General features: G+C 39.2%; 1 protein-coding gene across 2 annotated transcripts in view; it reads left to right on the plus strand.

Annotated features, from left to right (window-relative positions):
• ca16b (carbonic anhydrase XVI b) overlaps positions 1-23,829 on the plus strand; it is a 104,515-nt gene that overhangs the window by 45,069 nt on the left and 35,617 nt on the right. For both annotated transcript variants that reach the window (XM_071905510.2, XM_078283691.1), the window contains exons 3-4: positions 12,258-12,437; positions 20,731-20,879. In XM_071905510.2, the coding sequence (XP_071761611.1) occupies positions 12,258-12,437; positions 20,731-20,879 (329 nt within the window). The remainder of the gene's footprint in view (positions 1-12,257; positions 12,438-20,730; positions 20,880-23,829) is intronic.

The following is a 23,829-nucleotide window of genomic DNA, read 5'->3' on the forward strand; positions in this document are numbered from 1 at the left end:
AACATACAAAGGCCACACTGTATTAAATAGACTACATACTAAGGGTGCTCCGATCAGGATTTTTGGGGGCGATCACCGATTGCTGGAAGCAGTATGGGCCGATACCGATCACGGGGTCTATTTGAAGCCTTCTATTTATCGTGTAGCATTATTTATTTATTTAACTATTCTTAACAACATTGTATATTAAGTATTAAAATTAAGAGATGAGAAAGTATCATGAATTGACAACTGTTTATTTATTGGCAGGCAACATGTGCAACGTATTCCACTCTCTCTCTTACGTGCACTTTTTCCTTGGGGATCCCGCATGCTCGGAACATGTCGCTGAATGCGGCAGCAAGAGCCTCCGCGGTGTGTGACCCGGAGAACTCTTGAGAATGAAGAACAACTTTGTGTAGTTCCAAGTTTTGATCAATAAACTGCGCAGTAAGGCTCGACATGGACATGGGACATACACTCGAACTCCAAATGTCACTTGTGAAACTGATTGATGTGATGTTGTCCTTCATAAGGCTGTCGATATGTGTATACACTGTTTGGTATAACTGCGGCAGGCATACATCAGTGAAATATTTACACCCTGGCAGAGTGTAGCGTGGATCCAAGTAGGACATGAGTCGTCTGAACCCGTCGTCTTCTACAATAGACAGCGGCTGGTGATCAAGGCATATGAATTCCATTATTTTGGCTGATATTTCTTTTGGTTTCTTGCTGTCCTTGCTGTAGGGTTGCTGTCGACAGCTGAGTGAGTGGCGATTGAGTTGCTAAACGCTCCCGCTCTCTCTCTGCCTTAGTGCTAGCTAGCTTTGAAAACTCGTCATATTCCTTGACGTGACTAACCTTCAAATGTCTGATGAGGTTCATGGTGTTGAATTTTTTTGGTTGCGTTCCTCCACGAGGGATTTCCTTGGAACACACCTTGCAAATTGCAAATTTATTGTCTTTTTCAGACACCTGGTAGAACTGCCAAACCGGTGAAGCCATTTTAGCAGCGCGTAGAGAAATTGTCTCGCGTGTTTTGCGTCATCTGATTGGCTCTTCTGATCGGCCTTTATAGAGACCACAGATCAAACTATTTAGAACGAATATCGGCCGATAACGATCGGTGGCCGATTGATTGGAGCACCCTTACTACATACTAGATTATTCAAAAAGTATTAAATAGACTACATAGATTATTCAAAAAGTATTACATAGACTACATAGATTATTCAGAAAGTAACTTATCTTATAGTTGTTTGATGTTTTGGGGAAAGTTTAATGATTTGTATTAATGACATGTATTTATAAGCTATCTTGAAGAAAAAATGTTTTCTGCTTCATAAGGGTTGAATTTCCTACTGTTCTCAGCTGAGCAAATATTGGGGTGTTTTTACCTCTGCCAACAGAGTTGGACGGGCTTATGTTTTCACCCCATTCAATCTGTTTGTCTGTTTATTAGCAGGATATTTCAAAAAGTTATCAATGGATTTGCACAAAACTTTGTGGAAAGATCGTCATGGGGCAAAGAGGAACTGATTTAAGTTGTCATACCAATTGGCCTTGGGGGTGTGGTGGTGGGCGTGGCTTCTCACAAAAATGCATGTAACTTCCGAACAGATTCACGTAACACCATCAAACTTTGTGGCCTATCAGCAGACAGAAGAAGAAGAAGCAAACCATCCATTATCCATTGGCCCAATCAAACAACATGGGGGCACTGGAGAGCTCATTTCCAATTTATCCGCCCTGCTAATTTTTCCAGTGGTAGAAGGGCAGCACTAATGGCCACTGAACAGATTTAGAGCTGATTGACCATGTGGTGTTGGGATAATTATCTAAAATGCTTCAAAGTGGATAGAATTTGAACAGGCATATCTCATTTCATATCCCATTTCAGGTCCTGTTATGAAAATGTGCTCCTGATCTCCTGATGTGAAACAAGTTGGAAATCGGGCATGGAACAAATTATTACCTTTTTGGTGAAAATCCAACGTGGAACTGGCATATATTGACAATTGCATTGTGTTGGCGGAGGTATGCGCTCTACTGAGTGCCATGTAGGTACTTACTTGCTTAGGCATTATTCTCATCCTTCTACCAGTGTCTCGAGTGTGAGGGAATCTAAAAAAAATATTTTGCTAAGGATGTGTTTACTTGTTGGCTGCCTCAGTCTACCTTTTTCTTCACTACAGACAAGGTCAAATAAACGCACCTTTTAATGTGGTGAAGTGTAACAGAAGACTCACTCATGCGTCCCTCTCTGTGTTCCCAGGTTTGACCTCAGTTGCCTTTCTTCATTCTTGCTAACTAAAGAGTACTGATATATTTGAGTTTCTGTTTCTTTACATCTCCTCTGAAAGAGAAAATGTTCATGTGTTTCGGCAAAGAGGAAAAGCTTTAACAGCATGGAGGGAGACTTGGCAATTAGTTTTTATAATTCCTAGGTTAAAGTTATTCACTATTCTCCATTGCATATTCCCTCACTTGTCTTTGAAGCCCACTGACGCCTACTGAGGGCATTATGGTTTATACCGTTATGGTTCGATGATGATTGAGTCTTCTTATGTAGGCTGGCCAATCAAGGAATCTGACCAGAAACGCCTTTGAAGGTACAGTTCCCTATGAATACAAGATCACACACACACAGAAGACAGGAGGCTAATTATTGCAATTGATGATTCGCTTTCATAAACATCCTTTCATTCATCTGAAAGTCTTTCTCTAGCTCCCAGTGTTTGTCTCAGTAAGCCATCTGTGGGCATGCTGAAACTTCTCCGATTAAAATTTTTAAATTAAATCTTTTTCACTTGTTGGGCAGCACTGGAATGACTGCAAAAAAAATGACCCTGTCCTCAGTTGAACTGTTCTTGTTTGGTCGCATATAAAATTATATTTTACTTTGGTATAACATTTTGTAGTTTTGGCAGCATGACCTCATTTAGATTCAGGAATAGTCAGTCACCAATATTGGCTGTCCCAATTCCGCAACTTTTTGTTTTTTTGTGTTCGATTTTAGTTACATAGGAAAATTATAGTAACGCATGTAGGCCTACAAACTGAAGGGGGCGACTGAGATGAACTACTAACCTGAGAGGATAAAGATAACTGACAGCTCTCATCTCCACACAACTTTTTCATAAAACTTAGCCATAAATCCATAGTCTGCTATTTTCTTTTCTTGATATTTCTTGCCACTAAATTAATATTTATGTGAAGAATATTTTATAATTTTTAATTAAAGAAAGGTGCTCAAATAACAGTTACACAATGTTAAAGAACAAGCCCAAAGTTAAAGTAGTAAATTCATGTGGTCTCTCACCTCCAGAGAATCCATGGCATTTGCAGGCATGAAATTACTGAATAAAATTAATCTCTACATTTCTGTATTAACAACACCTAAAACCATAACACCTAACCATAACATACAATTGTGATACTTTACAAAGTAAATGCAATGAAGTATACTAATTTTTTCTTCCTGCTAACAAAGGTGTATAGATGATTTTCTCCTCAGCAGAAGTCTTGACAGATAGCGTCTTCCACCTGCTCCTCAAAGACATGAGAGCTCAATAAAGTTTTGAAGTTTGAGCTGCTTGATTCATTTTTATTTTGTTATGACTATTGTAACTAAGAAAATAATCATTGACGGATTAATCGATTGCCAAAATAATCGTCGGTTGCAGCCCTAGATGCATATAATAACATTTATAGATGTGTGCGTTAACAGCCTTTTTTCTAGCGTGAGTAAATAGGTTTACACTTTGTCACCCAAATCGTGCAGTAATGTGGGAAAAAGAATAACACCTATTGAATCATGAATTAGACCTACTGGTGCTATGGATCAATAGGCTATTATGGCTCATAGTATGTAGCGGTGCGTAATGGCTGTGCACAACGATGCAACGGCTGCTTTGGCGCTGTTAGAGGACGTTGCCTGATTTTCTGGCCCGTGATGATGATTTGCATTTATGTCCAAACCAGGTTTAACAGGGGTGTGCTGACATCCATTTATGGCCAGTTGTGGGAGTGGGCTTTAGGCTTGTGCGTGTGCACACTGTTTCACGATGATTGAGATTCATAAAACGGAACAATGCGTGAAGCAAGGTTTCATAAATCTGAAGAAAAGACTGCATATGCATGTTTTCAATTGTGTGCATACACAGATTTTTAGTCTTGAATCTACAGAGTTTTGTGCATCTGGCCCCTGGTGTCTGTTATTATAGCTTTGCCTAATGCGAGCCTGTGTCTTTATTGTTAACAAACACTCTCTAAGGAGGCAACACAGCTCAGTAGACTTAAGTCTGCTTTTCTCCCGTCAGTTGACTCAGCTGTGCAGCGAGCCCTCTCCCTTTCCTGCGTCACATTCCAGCCATTAGGTCACAGAGCTGCCAGGAAGCATGTAAAGAGATCCGTACAACTCAGACGGAGACTGGAGAGGAGGGACAATAGAGAAAGGGACCGAGTGTGGCGGTACGGCTTGTAAGGAGGAGTTCTGTCACTGCAGTTTAGATAGAACTGTAAAAACTGCCTGTGTTGTGACAGACTGGCACCATGGAAACGGCTTGCTTCAGCTGAGAGGAGTTCATGTTTGTACACAGAAGCCAGTGATCTTCTCCGTGTACACTGTTTATAAAGGCTCTACACAAGTCCTGAGGGCATCATCTGGATATTTGGTATATGTCAGTACTGCAATGCACAAGTCTAAACCATCTGGGGAGCTATCATATTGAAACTGATAGCAAGATTGGTGTTCAAAATGTTAGCTGATGATCCTGCATTCACTGTAGGGACTCTACAGTATACACTTGGTTTTGATCTCTCAAGAGTAGAAGACACAGGCAGTGTTGTTTTGAACACTTTTAGTTGATAAAAGTATGACTTTTTTTTGTTTTTTTCCTGTTTGCATTTTAACATTAGCTTGAATAAATATCCAATACTTTCTCTGTGAGCTATGTAATTGTATCACTGCAATTTATCAGTCAATCAATGCAAAGGCAATGGAAAGGTAGTATAGTATACCTAATATTACTGCATGACAAATCACAGACATTTTAGTTGAGATCAAAACTGGGCACATCAGAATATCACAATATATATCAGTTATTGCCACTCTATCCAGATCACTAGTCTGACCCTTGACAGGCCTGCTGTCACTATGACTTAAATCTGCTGGCCTTGTTTGTTGTCAGCGCTACTTGTACATATGGACCCATCAGCGTAGATTTTTGCAAGGGCTAGTGTGCCAATTCTGGGAGGTCTGCCAGGCAGCATACAGCGTGGATGCTTTCTCCCAGAGGGACAAAACGGAAATGACAAGGCAATCGCAATTCCGTCAGCATCGCCATGGTAGCACAGGCAAGGTTATTTATCCTCAAGGTTAATGGGATGACGCCTGGAACTGAAGGTGCCAGATCGAGAAAAACATGTGCCTGTTTTACTTAAGCAAGTAAATGGCACAGAGTGGTGTCACGTCACATAGGACTGAACCCAGGACAGAACGGGTTGGATGAACAAACGGATTGTTACATTTTGAACATAAACATTCACCATTCGTTCTACCCCGAGCACACACTTGTAAATTACTGGATGAACGCATCAACAAAATGCCGAAAATCTTAGTATGAATGTAATTGACACATTCATCAAACTGTGATGCTGTTGATTGAAATTCGATTTGAGTACATCGATAATGGCAGGTGATTTCTTATTTTCCCCTCAACATATTGTGATATTGGTTGGCAAAAGTAAAATGTATCAAAACGCAGTATGTTACTGAAATAGGAAAAAAGGGCAGCCTAAATTTGTGAATAGGTGCTTGATGAAAGTTTGGCAAGAAACCAAGTATGGCACTAGACTATTAGTTTTATCACCATAGTTACGACTATGCCAATTTACACGTTTTGCACATAGCTCTTTTTAGGTAATGGTTCGGGGCAGAGGGATACTTGCAAATCGGTTGGCTTCCCGCAGAGCAGTAGCCAGGTCTTGTTTTGTGGTGGTGCTATAGTACATCTGAACCACAGGCTGATAAATTACTAGTAATTTCACTAAATCTCAGCTCCATCATAGCACAACCCTGTTGTAATCATTGGATAACAGCGCATTTGCTCGTTCTGTGAATTTTTATTATGTAGCTTATTTTTCTTTTTGCTCTGTGTGTGTGTGCTTGTGTTTGTTTGGATTCATGTGGGTGTTTGTGCATTTGTATATCTGTTTTGGAATACACCATCTGTCTGTAATTGAGCATTTACGATGGGATACAACAGTATGTCAGCCTCTGAAGACCGTGCCGCTCACATGGGATGCCTACAGACTCACCTCACTGAATCACCATCTCCAGTTGAATTATCCATGCCATTTAACACTTGGTCTGGACAGTGAAAAGTGACAAACAGCTGCAGCGTAGGCCAGTGACAGCTGTGGGACAGGCATTCTTCTCAGTTTCCTATGAACTATGCCTCATGACTGTTGATGCTGTTCTCCACTGTTTAGGACTGGGTACATTTCACTCCACTTTCTTTAGCACATCTAGATGCTTACACACATTATGTACATATGGCCTTGCAGACTTCACATACCCTGTATATGGTTTCCATATCCTTCTCATTGTTACATATTGCATACAGATGTTTTTGATAATCATTCCACCCATTTCATACTGCATATATTTCATATTTTTGGTAGATTTTCATATTGTACATATTTTGCATTAATCCTTCCCTTTGTCCTTTTGTCCCAGTAAGTTCTGCCGTTGTTTTGCACAGCCTACTGATGCTGTAATCCACTCTTCTCCCATATGTTTCATTCATACATTCTACTTAACATGTTCTATGTTGAAATTGTCAGTTGTGTATGTATATATAGGCTAACCCCCATTTGCTGTATTTTTGTTTATATTCTATTTTTCTGTTTTGATTTTTCTTTGTTGTATCGTATTACTATTTGCTTTGGCAACTACCCAATTTCCCCACGGGAATCCTTCAAGTTTCATCTTAATTTCTCTTGGTATGATTATTATAGGTGGATGTGAATGGAACTTCATTCTGTAAACTAGTGGTAAACACATGAATATGTTGTCACCCAAACTATATTACAGTATTATTTTGCGATGATGTTTGGCTTGCCTTCATTCCACTTACTACACAACATTAATAATTTGACACAAAATATTTTTATTACAAACTAAAGTTTGTCGAAGCTTCCGGCAAAAAATAGTTAATCAGGACTGTAATCCAGGAGTAATATCTTTTTGGCACAAGGAGTCACAAGTTATTTTGATTAGAAATCAACAAAATTGGCCGCACTTCTTGACTGCAGAGTGATATTAATAGATAGTCAGATCACAGTCTGTTCTTGAGAAACAACAGACCTCAGAATGTGTTTATAGGCCAATCAGAGCTGAGTATTCAACAAAGCTGTGTAATAAGTAAGGGACTGCAGAGGGGTCTTCATTGCCCAGAAGGGGCTTATTTTGCAATAATGACGGCTCCCTGTACGTTATCCTGCTTATTACACGGTTAATTACCAAAGACGTTAATCATTTTACACAAAATATTGATTTAAAATTATTTTATTAAAAGCTAAAGTGATTTTACAAGCTTCTGCCCAAAAAAATAGTTCAGCGGGACTGCAACCGTAGAAACATCTGTAGCTGTCTGTAGAGACTGCAAACAGCAGCGTAAACAAATCCGGTTTGATTGCTGTTCAGCCTTTACTCAGCAATGAAATGTTTTGTGCTGTTCAAATAATTAATACCCAGTAATACTGGGAAAACCTTTAATGTTTCTATCTTAGGTTTGGCAGGTGTTTGTCCGCAGTAACCAAGGAGTAACTTTTTTTTGGATGTCGCTAGTTAATTTTATTAGGCATCAACAAAAACAACAAGACTTGTTGACTGAGTGATATGATTATATGTGAAACAGCGGTCTGTTATTCAGAAATAACAGACCTCAGAGTGTGTTCATTGGCCAATCAGAACTGAGTATTCAACAATGCTGTGTAATGAGGTAATTTAATGAGTTGTGCTCTTACCTCCACACTGAGTGCTGCATCCTGAGCAGTAATTGTTATATTCAGTCTTCTAATCACAGGTGTGATCAGTTAACCGACTACTACAGGAAAAAATTGCACTGAAGATAAGATATCCTGTAGAGCAAGTATTGCTCTGAAGAGAGACAAAAACTTAACTGGCTCTTTTGCTTTTTGTGAATCCTACTTGTCAACATGTCATGGTTATAGGAAGTAACACATCTTTACATATGGCATTCGACAGAGTACATGAGGTCAGAACTGAAAGTAAACTACCAGCTATGTTTCTTTACTAACTTGAAAGAGTGTAGATGATGCACTCACTTGACCAACAGGTTGCGTTACACAATTCAGAGCTCATATCTAAAGAGTTTAAAGAGGAGGTTTCTGAAACATTCATTCAATGAAATAAACAGCAGAGCCAATATACTGTAATTCTGTTCCCAATATGCACTTCAAGGTTATGGCCATCATTCTGCGCTAATGCTTAGCAATGTTTATCAAATTTTCACATAATGCTTTGATTCTGTGTTCGGGGACACACTTCTACTGCCATCCCCTAACATTTTTTTTTTTTTTTTTTAGTGAAGGACTATTTGGAAAATTGCTTTGTGCTTTTATTTAGAATTATTCATCTTATTTCATTGTACAATATAGGTCCCAGTGTGTGCTGTAAAGTGATGAAGTGAAGCAAAATGCTGATAGAAAGCTGCTCACAGATGCTTAAGCTTATAGCTGAGATGATCAGTCACAATATAACAGTAGTGAATTCAGAGAAAATCCAATAGCACTCTTAACAATCTTTGCTCAAAGGCTGCAGATAATGGGTAACTACCACGGAGCAACTGAAAATGCCGATTTGACATGACAATTTCAGTACTGGATACTTTTGGAGGGTGTGGCTATAACATCTGTGTATATCCAAACATTTCTGTGAATAACTTAAAAACGTAACAACCGATTGGGTGTTGTGCACCCCAGAATGCGAGCTGCTCCGGATGTTAAATGCAAGTGCAAATCTGGCATGTAATGCTTTAATGATGCACCATAAATCAATCTACAATACTTTAGAACATGTACTTGTTAGTTTTAATTTGTTCACACCACCCTTAGAGAGTGGCAGGCATGCAATCAGGAAGGCCTAACCACTGGGATTATAGTCATTCTGATGGATGGCAATGAGACAGATTAATCGACTGCTCTGCAACCCTCACTTATCAGATTTTAGCTCCTCCCTTTCTGCTCTTGAAAGGCAAAATTATCTCTCTACCATTAAAAGGAATGTCATGTATTTTTGAATGCAACATATTAGACTGTATCTAGTTACACTTTGACTAAACTGGCATGTATGAAATTATTATTTGAGTGTTTTCAGCACTTGGCTTATTACACCATTTGTTTATTTGCATAGACACTAACCAGCAATAAATGCAGGCCTATTTTTCTTCTGTAGCTTGGCTTCATGTTCTGAGTTTACATGTTATCTGTCTCCACACAGCTGACCTATGGAATGTGTTGCTGTTTTTGGATATGTCAGTCAAGTTTTGTGATGCCCTGTAAATCTCTGAAAACCTTTTTTGAGAATTTTTATTTATTTATTTATTTTTTTACTTCGCCCCAGCTCCCTCAAAAGGTAAAAAGGGAAGAAAAGCAGGAAAATGGGTATTGAAAGCATCCAGTAGAAAACCAGAATCGTTTGCACAGTGGTTTTCATTGCAGGGAGCCCATACGCCGTGCTTTCTTGTGTTGAGAACTGGTAAATGTTCAAAGCAACTTGAGGCATTGTATTTCATACAGTTCTGCCAAATAGAATATTTTTCTGCAAACAGAAAATAGATAGAAGTGAGTCATCATCATCATCAGTTGTACAATAGCCTCAAGTGTTTTCTACTATATTAAATATTATTTTGCTGAATCGTATACCTATAGGAGCTAGCACTATGAATGCAAGGTTTCGTACCTGGGGCCAGCCTTTGTCCCTGGGGACATCTAACAACATGTACTGCAAGTTAATAGAATTGTATGGCTGTAGAGTCTGATGTCCTACTTATTATTCCTTTAAACAAACCGTTACAGCTTGTCTTACAAGCACCATAAGGTCGATAAAAATACACTTCCAGACTTCCTTTGGCTGGAATAGTTGACTGCAAAGTCCTTAGGCTGATAAAAAAGTGCAAAGTTAGCTCTGTTCAGCTGTTCACACTACTTCTTTGTTGAGAATTCATGAGTAGTCATACAAGATGTGTCAGCTGGCAAACACATGTTCATCCAATCACGGGAAAAATCATTGTTGTAGTTCAAGAATAGGAGAACAGACAGTTCAAAAAAGTGTTCATGATCCTTCCTCTAAGATAGTTGAATGGATGTGAATTATAATTGTGCATTGGCCAGTTGCCAAAAACAATATTCTGCACGTTTGCATTTTGTCTGCAGATTTTAATCATTTCAAAACTACTTAAGCGAAATGCAAAGACTGGTTTGTTTTCAAGTAAACAGAACAGCAAGTTTTGCGTTGGCAATGACATTTTTTCTCCTGTGCCGAAACACATTAAACCAAAACCCAATCTCAGGGCACATACTGAACTGTGAGCTTTGTGAACCATTCCACCTCTACTAATTACATGCATAGTTGCAGTAATGGGGACCTGAGTGTGTCATTTAATTGCTTATAGCTTTAATTATATTAGCAGTGGCTGTGCCTGCCTACAAACCTTGGTTACCATAGAACTAACTTTTTATTTTGTAAAGCACCTACCATGTTCAAGGCAAGGTTAGCTAAAAACAAGTTTACTAGTTACTAGTGTCAGATTTTTTTTTTTCCTACAAAGAGGCTACAGAATAATTCTTCTACATGAATCTGTTTCATTTGAATACACTAAACATCCTCTACATTTAATATAAATCCCTTGTGTGTATTTTTGAGTGACAAGCAGCTTTCTCTTGACTTATGGTATTAGTATTATATGCACAACAGGCTTCTTTCCAGGGTATGAAATATCGCAGTAGGTCCTGGTACAGACATATTGTTGAGGCTAAAGACATGACTGACGAATCTGCTCCTGCATGCTGATGCAGTCATTAGTAAGAAATGCAGCTCAAATCCATGCCAACATTTCCGTGGGATCCAGACCTCACCAATCAGTAAGCTTGCAGGTGGCATTTAGTGCTGAGGGAAGACAATTCATCCTAATTTCTGTCAATGGAGAAATCTGAGACAGTTTTACTGCCTTAGCTAGATTCTTGCCCAAACTAATGACAAATTCATTGGAAAGATGAATGAAATGATTGGTGCGTGTGTGTGTGTGTGTGCGTGCGTGCACCCCATGATGCATGTTTATGCTTGTTCTCCGGTTGAAGTAGTAAAATATTAACAGATAAATAATCCTGACTCATGCTGTCTTTCTGGGGGACTCTTGCTCAGTTTGCTAGGTGTTTATACATAGCAAGACATAAAGCCACCCTTGATCCAGGGTGTTGTAGTGTAGAGGAATTCTCCTATCTTTTTCATGAACCAGTAGCAAAGTTGCCCTATATCTGTAGGGAATGGGATCATGAATATTGTGTTAACCCAGAAAAGTTAAAATCCATGCATGCCTCCTTGTTCCCCTGATCCCGCAGCCTTTTGTTGTTCCATTGGCCCATTGTACCCGAGAAGAGATCAAGGGGACCCCTGTCGGTTGTGGATTATTCCTTTGTAGAAGCGCCACTGTAGGGGATAGAGGATTAAAAGAGCAGACAGCGGATGGGGATTCTAGCGGAAGTTAGTTTGCAGCACCCAGTGCACATGAATTGTTAACGTGAAGCATTCTCTCTTCAGTGTTTGCTGTAGATTGTTTTTTTGTAGATATTTGGAGTTGGCAAATTTTGTTTTGAGACCAACCCAGGTTTGCTCCTGGACCCATTCCGGGCTCCGTTCCAGAAAGTGTAGCAGTTTAAGAATGGGTTTTATTTGGATATTTATATCATGATGTATGGACAGCTACTGTTGGAACTGTTGGCCAGATGAGGAATTTTCATTTATTCCAGCTGTGGGGGGGCACTGCCACTAAATGAATATTATGGAAACATTGTTATCTTTCTCTCCATTTCGGTTAAGGGAATATCAGGACCTGTCTGCTATCTTAGCAGTAATATTGTCAGTATTTATATTTTTGCACGTGTAACAGTCAGTATGGCCAGGCTGAGGTAATTTCTGTGAACTAACATACAGTGTGTGTAACCTTAGGTCTCTTGTTTTTCTGCAGGGAGTCATGGGCCTCGAGGCTGGGCAGCCTCCTACCCAGAATGTGCAGAGAGGAACCAATCACCTGTGGACATTGTAGATGAGGATGCTCAAGTTTCACAGGAGTACCAGGAACTGACGCTTGACAAGTTCAATATCGAGTCCTCCAACCAAACCACCATGAAAAACACTGGAAAGACAGGTCTGCATCAGTGCATTTCATTTATAGTGGTGGGTCGGTAGCCAGGTTCCATTATACAGTATTAAAAACACTAACATAATGATGCCAGTTCAAATTTCTGTTATCACAACTCAAATGATTACTGATTTTCAAATGATAGCATGAGTATACAGTTTTGAATGTAGAAATGTTAAATTAAAATGTCAATCTTTAAATCAAACAAATATTGCCATGTATTTCCTACCAACAGGATTTTAAGGCAACAACCTAACAGATTTTCTGTCCTCCCATAGCCAAATTTCACAACCAAGCTCTAATATTTCAGTAATTACAAAATTACACAAAACGGCAATTAGTCGGTCATGATTCTAGCAAATCTATCAGTAATTCTAGTAATTCCATCATAATCAGTGTTAGTGTGGATCTGTATTTTCTGTATTTGCCTTCACTAGTGTCTCTCTGCTCCCTTCAATCTCTCAACATACAGTTTGTATGGAGTCTGCATGCTTTTCTTTTATACACAAAGATTTTGAAGCTTGCTTGATTAACTGGTCCTTCAAATCATGGCTTCAGGTTTTTTTAATCGGCAATCATTCTTCTAAGATCAGATGTATATAAAATCCGTGGACCATCAGTGTTAAAACCCAGACCTTAATTGATCTCTCCTGGTTTTGGCTGCTCTTTCTCTCTGAGAGTAAAGAGTGTCATCTTTTGCCTTTGATCTTAATGAGCCTTGTTAGCTACCATGATAACCAAGGCCACTGGGACAGCAGAGCAATGCTTTGGGCTGCTTATTTACAAAGATGAAAATACAGGCCTGGCCTGTAATTTTGGGGACATACTGTATAGAGAAGATTGTAGATTGGGAGGCACTCTGAAACTCATCAAACCGGGAAAAATGTTACTTGTAAATATTGGCATAATCATAATAATTTGAATAAATCAGTTTAGTATTTACCAAATTTACATCACATTATTGTAAAATATTGTACATCACAAACATTCACATTGCAGTATTGTAAAAATGATTTAAGATTAGTTTGTACTAAATGAGATGAGATAAGTAATTTTGATTATTAAACTGAGCTCTAGAGGGGTTGACCATTTAACTGATACCTTGCTTTGCAACAGCAGTAGACAATTATATACTATATAGTCATTAGTCTTGCTTATTTGCATTATGTTGCCACATCTGGGTGTGTTTGTAGTACTAATCAGTTTTTGTAGAAACAAACGGTACTCACAACACAGCCAATGCGTTGTGGAAGAACTACTACCAACCACCACCAGACTGGGACAATAATTCAGGCCGGGTGTCATACACCCGTCAGGCCATCTTGTTACACACCAGCAACAATGACTTTGAAAGCATCCACCACTGAATACATTAAAGTGAATCGGTAGAATCTCCATGAATTCCTATTGACTCTTAGAAAAGACTCACAACCAAAAGTGGCAAAAGTGCTGCCATTTTATCAATTCATATCCCCATTCATAGTGTACTATTCGGTTCTAGTCAACAAAGAAATATTGCTTGATATTTGCCTATTTGAACAAACATAAACATAGTCACTACAACTCTTTATTCCATATAGGCTGACAGTCACAACAGCACTCTATTCAATGTAAGGGAAGCTCAACAGCACTCCAGTTCATATATTGCAGCAGTCACATGTGACTGTCACAGGCTATGGCAGTGTATGTGGTGCAAATTATTGTATCCTGTATCAATTTGCCAGCAGCTCATACATTTTAGACAACAGATAGGTCTACATGCAATGCAGCAACAGTAAAATATATCCAGTCACTCAAGGTCAGGAGCAACCTGAAGATGTGCGATCTTATTAAATTGTTCAGTGAAACTAAGTAGATAAATGAGACCGATAAGGGACCGTCCTGCCTTAGAAACACTGCTGTTATGTCCACCTTTGCAAAGGAAAAAGCAAGAACACTACTTCAACTCCAGTATACTGTACCTAAAACTATGTAGTAGTGAATCACTCACTTTACCTTTATACACAGAATGAATTGACTCATACAATTAATCTAACAGTGTCATTTGTTATCCACAGTGGGGCCAAGCAGGGCCCTATAGAGGCTAGCATAATATACGCTCAACATAACTCATTCTTATGTGCAGTTTGCCCTGCACTTGTAATTTCCATTGAGCTCATAGCGGGATATTCCTTGACCTCACCCTCACAAAGAGCAACACTGGAATTATCTCACACAATACACTATAGTTCACTATACACTAATGACATTCACTATAGTTTATGGTCACATTCATTCGTTTCTTGCTTGCTCGCTATTCACATATGGTAGCCCCCTCCCCATGTTGCACAATTAACTAGGGCTGCAGCTATCGATTATTTTAGTAATCGAGTATTCTACCGATTATTCCATCGATTAATCGAGTAATCGGATAAGAAATACTTTTGCTTTATTAAAGAGCAATAGTAAATATACAAAAGAGAAAAGCTGTCCGCACGAAGCTGTCCATACGACACTGTGATTTACTGAAAACGAGGTGAAATAATTGTTATTATTGATATTTATTACTAGGCCTAAATATCATACAAGTTCATAAGACTGGCTAATGTACATTTATTTACTATGTTGAAGGGTTGCCCTACACCTGCTGACCCTACTCACTGCAATCAAACTAAACTGAATATACCTGCTGTATTGGACTGGTGCATTTTAGGCTCCAATTGCTACTTACACCACCTGATATTTTGCTTTCTGGGGTATTTTATGCATCACTGTGAGGGGAGTAGGTGTGTGTGTGTGTGTGTGTGTGTGTGTGTATGTGTGTGTGACTATCATAATAATAACATGAATGAAGCTCAGGCTTTCACAAATTGACTGCAGCATTTTATTTTCTGTGGTTATTTTCTTGAGCAAAACTTAGCTAACTTAGGGACATCATAACTAGCCACCATATTGATTTACGTTCTTAACTAGCCATTACATATAGCCATAATTAACGTGCATTCTTTACTAGCCTTCATCTCATCCCGTTTTAATATTAAGTGCTGACTCCGCCCACCTGGGCCAGTTTCGGCGTACGCCGGTAGCAATTACAAGTGGACCCTATCCTACAGTCCCTGCTCTCAGCGGAGGGAGGGAGCTACGCTGTGTGTGGGAAGCGCTGTGATCGTCAGACCCCTCTGGATTAGACAAGCAAGTAGAGAAAACCGGCATCAGCCGAACCAATTTATTGCCAAATGCTTTGGGATTCAACACATTAACATTGCTTCCCATGGTCAGAAAAAGTCGGCAGATTTGTCGCTAGTCGCTCTTGAGAAATAAAGTCGCCAGGGGGGTCTGAAAAGTCGCTAAGTCTAGCGACAAAGTCGCCAAGTTGGCAACACTGGATCCGAAACTTTGGACACTTTCTGTCGTTTTCTCTGGCCTGTCTCTTCTCTTCGCCCCTCGCTATTTTCTCTCTCTTTCTCCAGCGCGTTGTGCAACAGTAATAATCATCCGTGCGAAACACTGAGTGTGTATATAGTTATATGGATTAAACGAAGCTTCGATGCAAAGAATTTGCATCGATGATTTTTAGTAATCGAGTTTCTCGAGGAATCGTTTCAGCCCTACAATTAACCCAACAATCTTATCAATTATTCATGTTAGTGCTGTGTGGGGCTTATTTTACACTCAAGGTGAGCAGCCTAGTATCACATTTGGACTAATCAAAATTTGTTCTCTTGACATCACAGCTGAGCTAGCAAGTCACCTCTGTGGACATAAAGAGAACCATGCAAAATTTGTTTTGCAATAAGTTGTTTCTCTTTAATAAGTGGCATAGCCCCGTTTTTCATTCTGTGAAAATGTGGCTCCAAGTCTGAGCTGGGGACTAGCTTCCCTCACAGTGGCATCATCTTGTCTTGACTGACCCATGCTGCAAACACACAGTGGTAGTGGTTCTAAACATATCCAATATACTGAAGTATTTATATGCCTTCTCCTAATGTCTCCCACAGGAGATGGGCTAATGTCTACCATAAATGCCCATGGATTAATGTTTTAAGTTACTTTTTTTTTTTTTTACACTGATTTATTTTCACACAAGATAAATGTTAAAGGTCCCCTATTATAGGAATTTAAATTTCCCTCTATCTACATATAGGATCACAGATGTTTAATGAAGGTATTGTTTATATATATATATATATGTGTGTATATATATGTGTATATATATTTTTTTTTAGAGGTTAAATTTGAAATCACTGCATTTCCAACCCTTTTTTTTATCAGCTGTTGTAGACTAGGCTAAGTCTGGCCTTGGTCTTGATTGCCATCCAATCAGGCCAGTTTGCAGCTTTTGAACGGACACACCCACTGGAAAGCCTTGTTTACCTCATTTTAATTAGAGGAGGATGTTCAATGGCCAATCAGGGTCCAGTATTGTGTTTTGGACATGATGGTTTATTCCCATAATGAATCTTGGGCCTTCCCAGTCATTTTTGTCAGCCAAGTCGCCATCCAATACATCCTTGATATGTTGCATTTGGCAAGTAAACTTCCAGGATTATTATCCATGCTATTATCCATGATATTCTTTTGTTTTTGAATCCTACTTAAGCCGTTAAAGATTATGTCAAATGCAGCATGCAAGTACACAAGAACAGACAAGAACATTGTATCTTCTTTTTTTTTTTTTTTCAACCCCATTTTTTCCTGCTGGTTGTCACAAGTCTTCAAGAGCCAAATACAGGTCAGTCAGTGAGGATGGACTCTTCACTCGTCTTTTTTACCATACCAACTTTGTCATGGTGTGGTAAAAATAATTTTCCATAAATGATGCCTGTTGTTCATTGAGCAGCATTTAATTAATAAAAGGAAGTAAAAGCTGTGGTATTGTGATATTTCTCTTTGCCCAATCAAATAAATTTGGATAACATCATGCAATGGGAGAACTTACTTGTGGGTTGATTTGTTGGCACGGGCTGCTGCGATACAGTGACGTATGAGCAGTGCCTCTAGTTACACATGTAATGTTATAAGCTAATGGTTCAGTCACTAGCATTGACTTCCAAGCCAGTTCACCCAACATTACTATATTTCCCATAAGAAATTGAGGCTGCTTATCAACTAGGGAGACAGAGAGCCGAGATCACATTCAAATAAACTGTTAATTAATTTGGTCTCTTCATCATCTCCACAAATGGTCCATGGAACTGTACAGAAACTGTAGTAATTTTCTCAATTGCTCTCATTTTCCTCAGACAGTGTGCCCCATAAAGACCACATGTTTTACATTGTTGTTGAAGATACTAGTTTTTGATATGTTTGGCTTTTCAGATGGTCTTAGTATTTAAGATTTTTCCTGTTACTTCCCTAAACTTGGTTGGATAGTAATCCATGATTCATGCAGAACATGAAAATATAGATTAGATAACTTAAACATACACAATAATGATAATAATAAAAGAAACCTTAATGACGCATGAATGAAAGTCAAACCTTGGTTATTTACTCTAGATAATATCAAAAATGTCATACTATGTAAAAGTCAATGTTGTAATTAAGCACTGAGCGAATAGATCTCCAAAGTTCATTGTGATTGATTTCACAACTTTCCTTTGTGCCTTGACCTGCTTTGAGATCAAGCTGATTGGCCACCATTCAGTCAGTGTTCCTCAACTAAACATTTCCCAGGCAAATTTCAAACAACCCTCAACCAAATTCATGAGGAATCGGAAGACCCCAGAGACATTTGCATTGATCAAGGATTTACTTTCACACAGACTCCCTTTCTTTCACAGGCTGTGATTCAAGGTCTTTTTGGCTTAGCTTCTAATTCCTGCTCTGCTGTTGGAGGGTTCAAACACACCCAGGGCAGCATTTGTAATGAAACTCCCCGGGCCAGCGAGCCTCCCTGACTTCCCTTGCCTTGCACACAGATTACAGTGCCCCATCAACGCCATCAGCAGCGGTCCTTTATTAACAACCTCTGTATCCGTGTGTGTGCAAATTAGTTGCACAGTTATGTGCATGTGATGTTTGGTTCTTTTCACTTTTGCATGATGCTTTGTGCTTAGAAAATCTCCTGCATCTGAGGCCTTTCCCTGTGTGCTGAAGACCTTCAGCTTAACCAGCACAGGCTCGTTGTTGATACTGCTGGCGGATACTCAGCTCATCCCTCGTCACACGAGCCCCTTCTACGTTCTGCTCTCTTCAGATCCCCTCTTCTCTCACCCCTCCTTTTCTCCACATTTCTCCACCCTCCTCCCTACTCCCCCTGCTATCGTCCATTGCGTGGTTTTCTGTGTGTCTTATCTTGATTTCACCCATTCTCTTGGCACAGCTTGTTCATCATGTCATCTGTGTTTACTGACAATCTGTGTTTGCCTGTACACATGCTCATCCTCTTGGTTTGCTTTGTGTTATGATTAAAAGTGGGCTGTCCTTATCCACAGAGGCTGACTAAATCCTCCTGTAACAGGGGAGGATCAGCCGACAGAGCACTGGGTCTAATCTGGCTAATGATGCCAAATGTAGAGATGGTGAAGGGTTGTAGATCCCTTCACATCTAACCTCAGCTAGGGCAGCAGCAGGAGGATATCAGCCTTGTCATGATGGAGTTTCAGATGCCATGAGAAATTTGAGAGAACTCAGTGGAGCCGCTGATGTCCTTTGAACTCGGCACAAACTCACACTAACATGACACTGATAAGTACATGTGTAAATTTGAATCTCCAAGGAAGCAGACAGGCTGGATTTTTAAAGCGAATGCAAATTGCTGTTGTCATGTGAAAACCCAACTCCAGTAATTTTCATGTTTTGACTTCAGTTGAAGGATTACATGGTCCTCTTCTATGGGTTGGGAAAATTGTGCGATCCTTATGAAACGCTTTCAAAACCCATTGTTTAATTTTGCCGTGAAAGTTCTCACATTGTGAAAAGGTTTTCATACTACAGTAGATAACTAAATACAAAGGTATTTTCAGTCCATTTATTTTTCAAAATTTGAATAAGTAGTTATTTCATCTAGTTCTTTTATGTGACTCAACTTACTGTGTCCCCAGCATTTGATAGGTAGGGAATTAAATAAAAAATGTAGAATGATTACTCTTGGATTCAAACAATAACTAAAATGAAATGGAAAGGCACCAAATTCTCAGAAGAAGCAAATTTCCTTCCTCCTGAGATAAGTCTATACAGCATGGATTTAATGTCAAAACTGTCCAGTAACCTAAGGCTATCCAAACAGCTCAGAAGATTTCTGACCATAGAATCTGAGAAATCGCACAAAACATTATTATTGAATATATCTACATCCAGTACATCCATTGAAGATGTCAGCAATGTTTCTTTCTCATATGAAGGTGATAGTGGGCTAAAATGTATTATTCCACTTAAAGAGAAACGGATTAAATTAAACAAACCAACCAGGCAAATTGCCAACATCATTTATCAAAAGTCAATAGGGGTGTTGCATTTCCCTTGAGAAACTACAGACAGACACAGAAACCTAACCTTGCATGATCTCTGGTGAAGATAAAATACTTAAATCCAAAGATAAATATGACATTGCTATAAATTTAAATATTTCATCTTATCACATTATTTATACATATACAGGATATCACCCTTTTGCAGTTGCAAATTGGAAAATATATCATTGGCCTTCTGCATACTATTTCTAACAAAATCAGATGTGAAAAGCCTCATTTACTGTGCGAAACCCACACTGAATTTTATTGAAGCAGTTGCCAATAATCGGAATACACAGATTTTATTTTAAATGGCAAATACTTTTATAAATGGGATACACAAGATACATTGATACCCCTCCCCCAGTTTAGAGTTATGGGCCTGGTTAGGCTAGTTTGTACTCGCCTACTGTTTGTCTTGTTGTTATTGTGTTAATTCTGTGTATTTGTGTGTGCGTGTGTGTGTATTTTCCATTTTGTTATCAACATTTAATTTTTTTTTCGCCCACTCTCGGCACCCACTGTATGCCCCACCATCCTGGAAGAGGGATCCCTGTCTTTCTGTGAGGTCTTTCCCAAGGTTTCTTCCATTATTATTATTTTTTTCCAAATGGTTTTTGTGGGATTTTTTCCTCTCTCATTGAGAGTCTAAGGTGTTGAGTGGTGTCGTTTTCATTTTCATTTTGATTTATTGTTTTCATTTACTGTTTCATAATGTGGGTGCTGTGAGGCCATAACAGTGATTAAGAGCTTCACAAATAAACCAGACTTAAGTCAGCAAAGTGTGAATCTGACCTTTAATTACGATATCTCCCTTTTGCTTCCATTGTACGATTACTTCTTTTTGTTTTCTTCTTCGTCTGCAGTTGCTGTTCTTCTGAAGGATGACCACTTTGTGAGAGGTGCAGGACTGCCTGGGCGTTTTAAGGCTGAGAAGATGGAGTTTCACTGGGGCCAGAGTAATGGCTCGGCGGGCTCAGAACACAGTGTCAATGGCAGAAGGTTCCCTGTAGAGGTAAGGCGTCCTGTTACTACAATAAGCTATGACAAATGTGCAAGAAGGAGCCTCTTGGGTGAACAGTGAATATACAGTAGGAGGATGCGAGAGGGTAATTGTAATGTATTTATTCAGATGGATGAGTTCTTTATAGAGTGAAAAAATGGGACTGTCCATGAAATCAAATCAATTGTGTTATGCAAACAGGACTTTTTGACATCTAGGAAATTAATACAAAAGAAATATGAGCATGAACACAGAAAAATACACTCAGTGGCCTAATTAGTACCGGGCAGGATCCCTTTTCGTCTCCAGAACAGCCTGAATTCTTCGTGGCGTGGATTCAGCAAGGTGCTTGAAACATCTCACAGGGAACCTGGTCCATGCTGACTCGATGACATCACACAGTCCCTGCTCAATGTTCAGCGGCACATTCATTCTCCCGTTTCACCTCATCCCAGAGCTCCTCTATTGGGTTGAGATCTGGGGATTGTGCGGACCACTGGGGACAACTAAACGCATTGTCATGTTTCTGGAGCCATCTTGAGACGATGTGTGCTTTTTTGACATGGCACATTATCCTGCTTGAACTCGTATATAGCCACGCTGAAAAGTAAAATTGAACCAAAGTGAAAAAGCATTTCAAATTATAAGGTCGCCTCCATACTTTCTCACGCAATGCACCCTAGTCAAAATGCTGTTTAGGAACCCGGTAGACAAAATATGATGGAATCTGATCACAATCATATTCTTGATCTAGTCCTGGATGGTGTTGTGTTATTCTAGAAGGTGTGTGATTTGGAAGCTTAGATTAGGTACCAGGTAGATAGCTGAATTTTCCAAATAAATCAATGCATTATTTAGAGAAGTACATTTTTTGCATGTAAGAGACTTCAAACTTGTGATCTTAAGAGCTGCATAGACTGCCAGATTTCTAAAGCCCTTTTATGAAACCTCCCTGGTCTGAACCCCTTGGGAAAGAAAGTCGTTTGAACCAGTGAAATGTTTGAATCGCTGAAAAACATTGAAATAACTTGGGGAATTTTTTTATTCAAAATGTTAAACAAATGACATACATTCCAAAATGCCTTCCACTGTTCATGTTCACAAATATTAATGGAGTTGTCAGAGTATAATCTGAATTCGGTTTTAGGGCAGGTTTTTTTGCTTTAACCTCAAGGACTTAGTCAGAGAGAAACGGGTGAAAAGGCGTGAGAAAAATAAAGGTCTGATGTAGGAGCGGGCCAATTGATCGGGTGAAATGAGTATCCGGTACAGATGTTACATCTGCTGTTTGATACTTTGACATAAAAAAAATCCACACTGAGATAGAAAGCGAAATGGGAACTGAACAAGACAGAGTACATTCATTTTACCCCACTGAGGAAGTATTTGGCAAAGTTTTACTATAGGTGTGATAGCACAATCAAAAAAATTACAAATAGACATGAACAGACAAAAGACAGCATGATTCATAGACGGTTTCAAGTTGTCACACACAGCTATAACCTCTGTGTTGTTAGAATAATTTGATTTGATGATGATGTTTTGGTATGTGTTGTACTGACATTAATGATGTTGCGCTGCTGCTGCGGTTGCTAAGTTGGTTTAAGTAGCTAGCCAGCTAGCTACAATATTGTATTGTAGCTAGCTGTTGTGAGCCTCACTGTAAATCATCATGATCTGGTTTTGTAACTTTATCTGTGATAAAGTGAGTGCTGCAAATGCGACGGTTTCTGATCTTGCATCCCTCTCTCCTCAGTGCATCGATCCATGCAAGGCGCCTTTTGTCGTCCTCAGGGGATGTAAACATTCTTATTTTTGTGTTAGAGAACACGTTTCGTCGTCGTTTTCAACTTGAAAAGCGCTTGCCACTTCCAGTGTAAACAGCTGACCAGATGTTTTCACTCGTCTCCTAGCAACACAAAAGTGCTCGATTGAAACCCTCTATTAGCCAACCAGTACAATGTACTATTATTTACTATAATTTAAAGCAATCACATCCATACTATATTAAAGCTGGCGTAGGCAACTTTGGAGAAATGGCCAAGAATTTGAAACTATACAACAACAACAAAAAAAACCCTCCCTCTCTGCTCCCTCCCTCCCTCCAGTCACTTCAAGTTGAAAGTTGAGTTGAAAGAGGCGGAAACGAGCATTGAAGCAGAAATCTCTACTTTATTTGCTTTTAAAGAGCTTTTTGCACAAAGCCACACAACGTACTTCACAGATAAAAAAGTATTGGCAAAAACTTTGAAAAAGAAATCCGATTTGAGTCTGGCATTGTGAATATTATTTTAATTTTTATAGATCTACATATATCTTCAAACAAAGCTTGAGGGTCAAAGCAGATCTCCTATTCTGTTGATGTGGGTTCAGGGAATGAGCTGTTGGTGTTTTTGTATGTCAAATAGTTTGCTTTTCTCCCTCACTTTCCAAATTTGCAATTGTTCCATACTTTGGCATTTTGTGGGGTTGTTGCATAAAACCGCTTTTACCCTTCTCTACTGTCAAATTGTTAATAATTAGTGTAAATATGCCCACAGTGCCTGAAAAGAGGAAATGGCTGTTACTGTACCTCTCTGCCCTATCTCTAAACATGCAGCTAGGTCTCTCCTGTGCCTGTTTCTTGGCCCTGTTCTCTGGAGCCCTCCCTACAGGCATGGCTTTTAATGCTGGATGGCTGAGTAATTAGATTTTTTTCCCCCACATCATTTTGTGTTCAACCTAGTGTTAAAGGGCATTGAATTATATACAGCCATTAGAAAAATGTTGTGCATATAGCTCCTTTGATGGTGCATTTCTAAATACTAGTGGACTATGGAATTCACTTTGCTGAACAATCTGGGTAGTTATTAGAAAAAGCTGGGGAAGAACAAGAAAATTATGCCCTCCAACTGTGTAGCATTTGGTAGATGTGACATGTAGATTTGTAGCTTTGTGGAGAGTTTTTTTTGCATAGGCCTTT

This window comes from Centroberyx gerrardi, chromosome 5, assembly GCF_048128805.1.
Source record: "Centroberyx gerrardi isolate f3 chromosome 5, fCenGer3.hap1.cur.20231027, whole genome shotgun sequence".
NCBI lineage: Eukaryota > Metazoa > Chordata > Actinopteri > Beryciformes > Berycidae > Centroberyx > Centroberyx gerrardi.